The sequence below is a fragment of the Mustela nigripes genome, chromosome 6 (genome assembly GCF_022355385.1).
Source record: "Mustela nigripes isolate SB6536 chromosome 6, MUSNIG.SB6536, whole genome shotgun sequence".
NCBI lineage: Eukaryota > Metazoa > Chordata > Mammalia > Carnivora > Mustelidae > Mustela > Mustela nigripes.
Genome location: NC_081562.1, coordinates 9764724 through 9776038, shown reverse-complemented (window position 1 = coordinate 9776038; position 11315 = coordinate 9764724). Strand labels below are relative to the sequence as shown.

The 11315-nt window shown below is 57.4% G+C and overlaps 1 protein-coding gene across 3 annotated transcripts; it reads left to right on the top strand.

Annotated features, from left to right (window-relative positions):
- Positions 1-10054, top strand: MAFF (MAF bZIP transcription factor F). 3 transcript variants are annotated; one of them, XM_059402014.1, is made up of 3 exons: positions 1-221; positions 7618-7683; positions 8309-10054. In XM_059402014.1, the coding sequence occupies exons 2-3, from the start codon at positions 7648-7650 to the stop codon at positions 8780-8782; spliced, it is 510 nt and encodes a 169-aa protein (XP_059257997.1). In that variant the 5' UTR covers positions 1-221; positions 7618-7647; the 3' UTR covers positions 8783-10054. The 3 variants fall into 3 exon arrangements, with proteins under 3 accessions (XP_059257997.1, XP_059257998.1, XP_059257999.1); XM_059402015.1 differs by lacking the exon at positions 1-221 and adding an exon at positions 448-580; XM_059402016.1 differs by lacking the exon at positions 1-221 and adding an exon at positions 3220-3344.
- The last annotated feature ends 1261 nt before the right edge of the window (positions 10055-11315 follow it).

Sequence of the window (11315 nt, the reverse complement as noted above, 5' to 3'; positions counted from 1 at the left end):
ATTCCGGGAAGCTCGCCTTACAACTCCGCGCCGCCCCCCCCCCCCCCGGCTGCCCGCCCCACAACAAAACTCGGCGCGGCGCTCTCGGGAGCCCGGCTGGGAGCGACCCGCGGTCGGGACCGGAGGCGAGACGGACCGGGGCGCGGGCCGGGACAGCAAGCCCGGACGGCAGCAGCAGCCGCGCGTGCCAGGGGCGCCAGGCGAAGCGGGCCGAGAGGCGGGTGAGGGACGCGGGTCCGAGACGGGGACGGGAGCGCGAAAGCGGAGGCTACAGGGTCTCCGCGCCCGGGAACGTGCCTGGGGCGGGGCACCAAGGCCCGCTCCGTCGGCGCTCCGGTGTATCCCTCGCCCGGACGGCTGGCGGGGCTGGGTGGCTGGGGGGGCGGGGGGCGGGGACCAGAGGTCCTGGCGGGGGGCGGAGACGGGGTCCAGGCAGGCTTGGCGGGGTGTGGAGACGGGCCTCTTCTGGGGGCGCGCGCGGGGAGGCAGCGGAGCCGGGCAGGAAGGGACAGCACAGGCGGGCGAGCGTCAGCGTCCGCCCAGGCGGGGCCGGGGGCGGTGTGTGCACGTACGTGACTCGGTGAGGACAGTCCTTGGACCGCTGCCCGCGGGCCCTACGTGCGCGGTTTGTTTACGTCCGAAGGCGGGCGTGTGTGTGTGTGTGTGTGTGTGTTCCCGGGCCAGTGTCCCTCTTATCTTGCCTGGTGCGTGCGTGAGGGAGAGGGGGAGAGAGAGTGAGTGAGTGTGTGTGTGTGTGTGTGTGTGTGTGTGGTGTTTGTGTCGACCCGCGCGCTCCCTGGGCAGTGAAGACCCTGGGCCTGTGGCCAGTGGTGTGTACCTCAGAGAGTGTGCCCACAGGAATAAACGCGGAATGAGGATTCGGTCGAGGGAAGTGGCCCGTTCCATGGTCACACGGGGGTCCGGGAATTCTCCCTGGGGCTGTCCCCTTCCTACCAGCCTGCAGCCAGGCCCTTGCTGTCCCTGGAGTTTCCCAGGGACACGGCCATGTGACTGCGGTGTTTGTCCCCCGCCCAGAGCTGGCGCCTGCAGCCACAGGGTGGGGCAAAGTATCAAAGGCCCCACCCAGCTGGGCAGGGGGGGGCGGTGGTGAGATGAGAGAGCCACCCCTGGCCTGAGCACCCACCGATGGGTCTGGCAACAAAGTGGGCTGGTGCCTCTGTCCTTGTCCACAGGTTGTCCAGCTGCCTGGGGAAGGCAGTCCTTGGGGACTCTCCTTCATCCCCAGGGTTGCCCATCTCCTGCCTCTTGGGAGGAAGAAGGGCCAGAAAACCCACCGCAAAGGTGGGAGGTGGGAAGGAGTCCCTGGCCCCCTCTCTTTCGTGGCTTCTCTGGCTGGTCCTGGTTCTGGAGGTTGTACGTGCTGGGTTGGGGAGGGTGAGACCGGGAGGGTGGGGTGGAGCTGGTTTCTGTCCTCCTGGTGGTTTCAGTTCCCAGGTGGGATTAGTCAGACAAACCTACTGATGGTTGGACCTGAGGAGCTAGTTGAAGGCCTGGGCCAGTCCTGGGACCCAGAGTCCTCACCCTGGGCTAGCCCAGGTCATGGTCAGCAGGCAGTGGCACAGGTGGTCTTGGTCCATGAAGGATTAATATGTGAGGGGTGGGACCCTGACCTAGCCTTCTCTCCTCATCAGCCCTGTGGGATGAGATGGGGGTTAGGGATGCCTTCCTCCTATTCTGCACCCCTCCCATCTACAAAGCTTAGAATGTTGTGTGTGGGGGTGTGTGTTGGTAATTGAACTTGCTGGGGCGAGAAACCAGATGATCTTTTAACCTTGAATCTTTGAGCCCTGGTGAGCTCTGCTTCCACGGCTGGGAGTTTGAGTGACTCCAACTGCAACAGGAACTAGGCTATGTGGGGTGGCAGGATGGGTGTAGAATGGGGAGGGACGGACCTGTAGGAGAGAAAGGAGAGTCCACAGCCCCAGTCTGGAGCCAGGGATGTCCAGGAGTATAGTATAGGACTTGAGTGAGGGAGGTGGTGGCCAGGAGCACAGGAACTGCACAGGCCCATCCTTCAGAGCTGGACAGGAAACATCCCCCAGTAGGGTGGAGATTCAAGGGACAAGGGGAAGTGGCTGGTTGGATAACAGATGGAGGGTTTTGACTCCCATTGAATTACCTCTGGGCCTTCCCTAGAGCCTGAGACTGAACATGGGCTCCTGTGGCTCCCTCCTTCCTGACACTTTTAGCCTGAGTTGCAGTGGACCCTGTCATGGGCTAGATGCTGGGAATAAGATGGTGAACACACAAGATCTAGAGCCTGCCCTCTGGGACCTTACGGTCGAGGAAGGGGAGACAAAGTTGAAAGAGCGACCAAACTCCGTGCAAAACCACAGCTGAGATGGGTAGTATGAGGCAGAAGGCTCTGTAATTTGCAAGTATATAACAGGACTTTGACTTAGCCTGGGTAATCAAGGGAGGCTTCCCTGAGGAGGTGACCAGTGACCTGGGTTGTCAGATGGAGGGATGGTCACCTGTGAAGCCCTTAAGGGCTGGGGTTGTGATTCATCTTTGGGCCTTTGGGACCCAGCAACAAGTCTGGCACAGAATAGGTGCTTCTTGGAGGTTTGCTGATGAAATGAATGAATGAGCCTAGATCCATGTCCTGGAAGAACAACATAGCACTTGGAGTAAAAGGCCTGGGAATCCCAGGGAAGCAGGAAGCCTGAGGGAGCTACGGGATTCTTGAAGCGGTCTCTCAAAAGTGAGCAGATCGTTCAGGACCCAGGTGCCATCCTCCTTCACTTGCACATATACACACACAGGCACACACAGATACACGCAGACACACTCCCTGTGGGAATTGTACAAGGATGGTAGGTTACTGTCCTTTTTTTCATTCGTTGTGACCGTGAGGATCCTGGGAGAGAGTGGAGAGGGAATCCAATAGAGACACGGGGGCTCTGCTGTGCGGGCTGGAAAGAAGGTTTTGAAATGGGCTGAGCCTGGACTGGTTTGTAGGTTTGTGTCAGCTGTCTGCAGTGAGAGGGCCGGCACTGGAGGCAAGCGAGACCAGAGGCCAGTGAGGAGGTGGCTGTGGTCATAGCTCCACTCCACTGAAAGGGGAAGTGGTCCCCAGCTGTGTAGGTGGAATGGAGGGACAGTCAAGGCTGACAGTCCCAAAGTTTGTGTTCTCATGCCTCTGCCTCCAGGAAGCCTTCCCTGATTGCCTTCCCCTTCCTCCAGGGCCTCCAGTCTGTTGGTGGTCTTGGAGTTCCATTCTGGACCAGAATCTGCCACTCAAAACTCCAAAGTAATCAGTGCGGGAAAGTCCTCTAGGCTCGGTGAAGTTTGGGCATGGTGGGAAACTGAGGCCACAAGAGGTGAGTGGCAGATCTGAAGCCATGCGCAGTGAATGTGAGTGGGTGGCAGAGTCCCAGAGCTAGAATGCAAGGCCCCTGCTTCCCTGCGGTGCTGGGTTCTCTCAGCTTTGCTCCCCTTCCAGCAGGGAGGAGGCTGCACCAGTGCTGGCTGCCAAGGCCCAGGAAAACACATTTTTTCCCTCTGTCCTCAGAGGAAGCAGAATGGCTCAGCAGCCAGCAAGGAGCCCATGCCAGTGGGTGGGCCGTCTACAGGATGTCTCTGGAGTGGACCAGGGGCCAGGGAGGGGAGTGCAGGAGAGCTGGTGGCTGCTGGCTGGGCCAGGCCACTGTCAATCCCTGAGAATCAGTTCATTCTCTGTGCCTCCAAAGGAGTGTTGGGAACCTGCAGACCTTGGAGGTTGGCTCTGCTGGCCTCCAAGGGAAGAAGAGAAAAAAAATGGTTGGCGGAGGTAGCGATCCGGTAGCTGGCAGTGAAGAAAAGGCCCTGAGCTGGGGGTCAGGACCATTTAATACCTGCTACGTGACTTCAGGCAAGAGATGCCCCTTCCTCTTGGGCTAAGTGAGGAGGCAGGGCCAGGTGCCCTCCAGGGAGCCAGAGGAGGCTGAGTCCACACAAGGTCCCGGTGCCTGCTACTGGCCTGATCCCCCCTCCTGGAAGGACTCAGCCATTCTGATAACCCCCAGCTGCTCTCAGGGCTCTGCAGTTTGTACCGCTTGGCAGGTATTGTTCTGATCCTACAGTTGTAGGATCTGATTCCGAATCAGATCTGATTCTGATTCCTACGGTTGTAGGAAGAGTGGAGGCCCGGAGAGGCGGGCCTTGCCCCAGGTCTCACAACCCGGAGAAGACAGGTACAGGACTCAAACCCAGGCTTGCCTCGGTCCACTGCTCCTTCCTTGCTTCCCATATCCCAGCGGGGGGCCAAGCATCATGAAGGTAGAACCCCTTCTGCTCCTTTCCCATCTTCCTGGAGTCTGGGTACCGTCCTTGCCAAGTGGAAGCAAGGAAGCAGATGGAAAGGAGGAAGAGTTGGAGACAGGGTAGGAGGTTTTTCTCCTGGACAGTGTCCAGCTAGGCTTGGGCTTGGCACTGGGTTCAGAGACTGATAGACTGGGTCAAGGTGTCAGAGACCACCCACCCACATCTCACCAGTGCCTGCTCCCTGCCAGGCCCTGTGCTAGGGGCCTCGGTACCAGGAACTGCTGGTTGCTGCCGCAGAGGTCCCTGTCTGGTGGGGAGACAAGGACACAGAACAGGACAAGATAAGAGAGAAGTGCTAGGGTGGGTGGTGTCGGAAGAGTCCTGTGGGTCCAGGAGGGCTTCCTGGAGGAGGTCTTATTTGTGCGAAGGCAGAAGAAAGAGCAGGAATCTGCCAGATAAGGGGAGAAGTGTCAGAGGGCGTGGAGTTGCCCAGAGGCCATAGACTGTGGGAGAGAGGAAGTGAAAGAAATTCTGGGTGCGGAGGTGCCAGGCAGAGGTGGTCCTTGATGGCAAGCAAGCCTGGGATGCCACGCAGGTGGGCCTGGACTCTGTCCCAGGGATAAGGAGCCACGGAAGGTTTTCCTCTGGGTGGTAACATGGTCAGAGGCACATGCTGGAAAGATCCTTGTGCAGCTGTGTGGAGGACTGAGCAGGAGAGCATTCTAGGCCCTTCTAGGTGTGTTAAGAGGACTGCAGTGAAGGGCAGGATTGGTGGGTGTGGTGTATGAGGGTCTCCAGGTGGCATCTGTGAAAGGCCAGGGTCCTGACTTGGGGCTCTCTGGGCCTCTGCGACATCATAGGAAGCCTGGGTGGCCCTGAAGACCTTCCCAGGCTAAGGGCTGTGGTGGCGGCCTCTGTGAGGGGGTCTCTTCAGATGCCACATTCCCCCTTCTGTCCCACTCCTTGTTCCCTCTGGGGTGTCACACCCTCCGGCTGTATGGGCCCGGAGGAGCTGGGCGACTCCAGAGAAGCCTTGGGCTTTCTGCACCTCGGCCCGAGTCACACTGAGAAGTCAACATTCCTCGAGCCTCTGCAGTGTGCCAGGCTCTGGGCACAGGAGATGCAGCAGGGGACGAGCAGACTCTGGGCTGCCGGGGAGCTGGCCCTCTAATGGGGCAGGGGCAGACACTGAACAGATATGTACAGTAGATGAGTAAGAATGCATACATTGGAAAGTACCATGGAGGAACATGAGGTAAGGAAGGGAGGTGGGGAGAGAGAGAGAGAGAGTGCATGTGTGCGTGCGCGCACACATGCCAGGGGCTGGAATTTCCAAATTGAGTGACAACTGAAGATTGGGGAAGAGACCCAAAGGTGAGGAAGCAAGCTTGGGGGCCATCTGGGAGCAGAGAAACCCAGGCCCAGAGAACAGCCAGTGCAAAGGCCCTGGGGAGGAGCATGAGTGGTGTGTGTGAGGAACCACAAGGAGGAGGGCGTGGCTGGAGCAGAGTGAGGGAAGGGGAACCACACAGCAGGTGAAGTCAGAGGTCTATGCTGGGGCGGCATCCTGCAGGGGCTTATGGGCCATTGTGATGACTTGACCTTGTACTCCAAGTGAGATGGGAACCGTGGGAGGGTCCTGAGAGAGAAGTAACATGAGTGACCTAACTCTGGGTCACCCCTGGGGAAACCGAGGGACAGAGCTGTTACCTAATGGGCCAGGATCAGAACTAGTGGGGAAACCACCATGGAAAGGTCCCACGGGTGTCTGGCACCGAGGTCCATGCACTTTGCGTTTCAACAGCGTGTCTCAGAGACACGGGGAACCTGCGGGAATGTGTCAGAGGCCGATCTGAAGCTGTGAGGTGGACCCCATAGAAAGTTCAAGAAGCCAGGGCTTGGACCCCCATTTGCCTCTGCTGTTCCCTAGCATCCCGGGTATTGCTAATGAGATCGCTAGGACCGCATCTCAGGCCACAGGGCATCTTCCTGCCTTGTCCCCTCTGTTCCTCACCACCACCCCTCCCCGTCGGGATTATCGGATGAGGACACGGACGCTCACAATGAATTGGGGGAGAAGATCAGATCTGCTGGGGATACAGAGGACTGCTAATTTCAGGGGGGTTTTGGGAGACAGTCCCCTTCCTGGCCCCGAGCAGTGGCCACTGGCCTCCAGAAGGTCCCCTCCATGTCTCCCCAGAGCTGATGTCTGGCATAGAGTAGATGCTCAAAAAATACTTGTTGAAGGGACATGGAGTTTTCAGGCCTGTGGGGGAGAGACACTGAGGGCCACCTCATCAGTTTAGGGTATGTCTGCCCTGACTGCCCAGGGCAGGGCTGCATTAGTGCTGGGTACCGAGCAGGAAAAGCTTTCCCAAGACCGATTTGGGTGAGGAGGGTGTGGGCTGGGGTGGAGGGGAAGGGATTGGTAATGTTTTATTTTGATGGGGTGCAGGTTGGACTCTGGAAAGTCATTGACTATCATATATATATATATTTTATATGTATTTTATATATTATAATTTATATAATTATAATTATATATGTATATAATATATATGATAGTCAATGACTTTCCACAAACACATATGTATATATATAGTATTTTATATATTTTTTATAAATTATAAATTATTTTATTTTTATTATATATTTTATATATAATTTAAAGTAACTTCACTCCCAGCACAGGGCTCACTCATGACCCTGTGATCGGGAATTGCATATCCTACCAATTGAGCCAGCCAGGTTGCTCCAAATACGGTTTGTGTAATTTGCTGTATATAGGCATCTCTGGACCTCATATGGGCGAATGGCTGGAGGGGGGTGTCCATTCGGTTGATGCATTTTGCTTGAGCACGTGCTATGTACCAGGCACTGACTTAGGCACATTGATACCATGGCAAGACCACAGTCTTCCTGAGTGTGCATTTTGGTGGAGGAGAGGTGGGACAGAGACAGATAACCAAGTAACCAAACAAAATTACTGCAGAAGAGGTGACCATGAGGGTTATAAAATGAGGTGATGTGATAATATAGGAGGTATTTAGCCAGGATGGTTAAACCAGTTTTAAGAGGTGACATTTGGCAAAGCTCTCAGTGAAGAGTCGCTGTGGGGAGATGAAAAGGAAGACAGCCATAAAGAGAGAAGCAGGTGCAAAGGCCCTGAGGCTGGAATGAACCATTCAGCAGCGTCCGTGTGGCTGGACCGCTGGGGCAGAGAAACGTGGTATGACAGGAATTCCAGAGCAGCAGAGGCCTTGAATGCCAAGGCCTTGAATGCCAAGGTAGTGAGTCTGGGTTTTATTCAAAGTAGGAAGGAAAGTGACCTTGGTCTCTTCTTTCTCCTAGGTCTCAGCCCGGAGGGCACCTTTTGCAAACATGTCTGTGGATCCCTTATCCAGCAAAGCCCTGAAGGTGAGGAGGCAGCCCCCGTGGTCCCTGTCCTCCCCCTCTCCCTCCTTGCCTAGGCTGACTGTCCCATCCCAACTTCCCCTTCAGTTCCTGGAATCCTCAAGGGTGGTTCAGCAGGGTTCAGGTATTCATGGGGCCCTAGGAAGGGCCCCAGCCTGGAAACCAAGAGGCCTGGGCTCTGGTCATAGGTTGAGTGACCCCTCGCAGCCCCCACCCCACCCCGGCAGGTCACTTCCATCTCTGGGCTGGCTTCCACATCAGCACAGTGCTTACTGGGCTAGAGAGGACTTAAAAGGTGCTTTCTGGGCCGGGTTTCTCTGGCTGAGTCCAGGCTGATGCACTGGGTTAGAATTTGGGCCAAGCCCTGGTGTGGTGGTCCCTTTTGTGTTCAAATCCTGGTTTGGCCCAGCTTCCCCTTTCTTCGCCCGCCCGCCCCAACGCTTTGGGGCCTTGGAGCAAGCAAGTCCAGTCTCCTCGTTGGGGCCTGTGGTGGTAAAGGGGGAGCACTGGGGGTGGGGCGGGGGAGCCGTCTCCAGCACCTGCTGCGCACCAGACCAGGGCCAGCGTCCACAGGCAGGGCGCGACCCTGGGCCTCAGTTTCCCCATGCGCCCAACATTCTACCCCTAGATCAAGCGTGAGCTGAGCGAGAACACGCCGCATCTGTCTGACGAGGCGCTGATGGGGCTGTCGGTGCGTGAGCTGAACCGGCACCTGCGCGGGCTCTCCGCCGAGGAGGTGACGCGGCTCAAGCAGCGACGTCGCACGCTCAAGAACCGTGGCTACGCGGCCAGCTGCCGCGTGAAGCGCGTGTGCCAGAAGGAGGAGCTGCAGAAGCAGAAGTCGGAGCTGGAGCGCGAGGTGGACAAGCTGGCGCGCGAGAACGCAGCCATGCGCCTGGAGCTCGACGCGCTGCGCGGCAAGTGCGAGGCGCTGCAGGGCTTCGCGCGCTCTGTGGCCGCTCGCGGGCCCGCCGCGCGCGTGGCGCCAGCCAGCGTCATCACCATCGTTAAGTCAGCCCCGGCCCCCGGGCCCGGGCCGGGGCCAGGCCCCGCCTCCGCCCCCGCCCCCACCCCCGGCCCCTCCCCCGCAGCCTGCTCCTAGTGTCCGCCTCGCCCCGCCCGGCCACGCCGCACTTCCAAGCCACACCCCCCACCCCACCCCGCCGCTTCCTTCCCAAAGTGCCTAAGCGTGGTCTCGTCCCCAGGTGCCATTTCTCTGTAGCCACCAGCCCCGTGGTGAGCACATGATTCCTCCCGAGCCTGTTGTCTTCCTGTTGTGGCCCCTGTAACTGGGTCCTAATAGGTGGCCTTGGGGTGAGACAACTTGGGTGGGAACGGTGGGGTGGTCTTGAAGTCTGGGGTCTCTTTTGGCTGAACAGTCCAGCCGTCTTAGACTGGGATGGTGGGATACAGAGTGGATTAGAGAGAAGGGCTGTCCGGGAGGAGAGGGCCACCCCTCATTTTGTAAAGTGTCTGCTCAGATCGTGTCCTAGCCCCTCCGAACCCTCCCAGGATTCGGGACTAGGTTTGGCTCCCATATGTGTCTCCTGGGACTGGAGGCTAATGTGCCCCGCCTCTGCGCTGGGCCCAGCAGTGCCTGGCCTTCCAAAGCTGGGAGAATCGTCAGACATCACTAGTGAGGGCCAGTTAAGAGATAGGGAAACAGGCCTCCAGCGGACAGGCCAGTGCTCAAGGCCATCTGTGTTTCGTGGCTGAGCTGGAAAAGCCAAGCTGCCCTGAGGTTCCATCCGGGTTTGTCAGGGGCATTGTGGACACAGACTGGAAGGGATGATGGAAGGGCCTCCCTGGCCTGGGAGCTGCCTCTGTGAGTTAGGGGAAGAGAAGTAGAGGGCCGGAGAAGGTGATAAGGATGGAAGAGGTAGAAGGAGCTGGCCAGCCAGAGAGAAAGAGGACCAAGGAGGCCACCATTGACTGTGGCAGGCGGGAAGATAAGACAGATGCTGAGGTCTCGCAGTCCTGAGAAGGACCATTGTGGCTTGAGGGGTGGCCACTGCCACTGATTGCCATTCTCCTGGGGAGTCCAGCCCCAACCCTCCTGCCCTGTATACAGCTGTTTATTTATTGCACGAATTTTAAGTTATTCTCCCCAGCCGGAAACCTAGCACCCACTGCCTGGGAAAAGTGGTGTGTGGCCCTGTGCTGGACTTTATATTTTATATGTGCAAATAAATCACATTTTATCTTATATTTAGGGAAAGCCGGATGACAACCACCCAAAAAATGCTTAAAAAAAAAAAAAATTGACCCGGCCCCCAGAATTTATTTATTTTCTGACTTACAGTAAGCGAGTTATCCGCCTTCTGTATTTTGTAGACTTTCTGAATAAAAGTCAAATTCTCTTTTTCCACAGTGACCAAGTGTCAGTCCAGTGTCTGGGCTATGGTTTCTGGAGGGGGTGGGGGGCAGGATGGGTTCTGAATGAGGGGCTGAAGCTGGAGTTCCGCTTATAACCCCAGACAGGCCCCCCTGCTGGAGAGGGGTGGGGCTAGCCCTGGGTTGCCAATGAAGAAACCGGGCCATTGGCTCCCCCTAGCTCTTGCTGGAGGCGGGGGCTTGGGGGGACTTGCTAAAACTACGGTTCTTCCTTCTGGTTCCCTGGAGCCTCCCAGGGGAAGACAAAGCCAGGGGGAAGATGAAATGTAGGGTTAAATCCCTGGCATCCCTTCACTGAATAAACAGTCCCGCCCAGAGGAAAATTCCCGGATTTAAGAGTAATCTTTCCAGCACTTTCCCACCGAGGCCTGACTTTCTACAGCCAAGTAAAAAATATTTTCCCCATGGTCCGGAAGGCACAGGGAGGCCGAGACAGAAGTGGCTTCTGCAGGCCTAAAAGGCAAGACTGTATCTCCTCTTTCGCTCCAAACTCACTATAATTTCCTCCCCATCTGCCAGCCCTTTGGGGACACCCTGAAGAGGAGTGGAGGGTACAGCAGTCTGGGGGGGGGCAGGGAAATCAGGGTTTAAATCAGGGTGTGCCTGTTTCTAGCCATGAGACTTCTTATGGTTTCTTTAGCTTCTTACAGCCTCCCTGCAGAGAAGGCACTCGAAGGGCATAGATGTGACAAGCACCAGGAAACCCGAGGGGCTGCAAGCTTTAACACACAGCACGCGGAGGCGAGCGCTCACACACACAACACACACACACACACTCACACACACAGGCTGAGGGAAAAGGCCCTGTCTGTGGCAGCTGCTGGCTTTGAAAGTTGGGGAAGGGTCAAACCGCATGGGTTGGCAGCACCCACTGGCCTTTTCCCCCCTCTCATGTTGAGGCCCACGTCATCCTGATCCCTGATCCGGGGATGCTGAGCTCAGGCCTGCAAAAGGGCAGCAGGAAGCCTTGGGCGGGACAAGTGGAGTTTCAAGGTCAGCTGGGAAGTTCCCCCCGCCCACGCCGCATTCCTGAGCACTCCTGTCAGCCCGCCAGCCCCTCCTCCCCGAAAGTGGGTGGCCAAGGCCGGGCACCTGGCCGCCTTAACCCTTGGGGCAGGGACAGAGGGTCGGACAGTGGAGGGTGGGCTCAGGGAGGCATAAAGATAGGCCGCAAGGAGCAAGAAGGCCTGGAAATCCCTTCAAGCCCATGGGAGACCCCTGTGGGAATGCGGCTGCTGGTG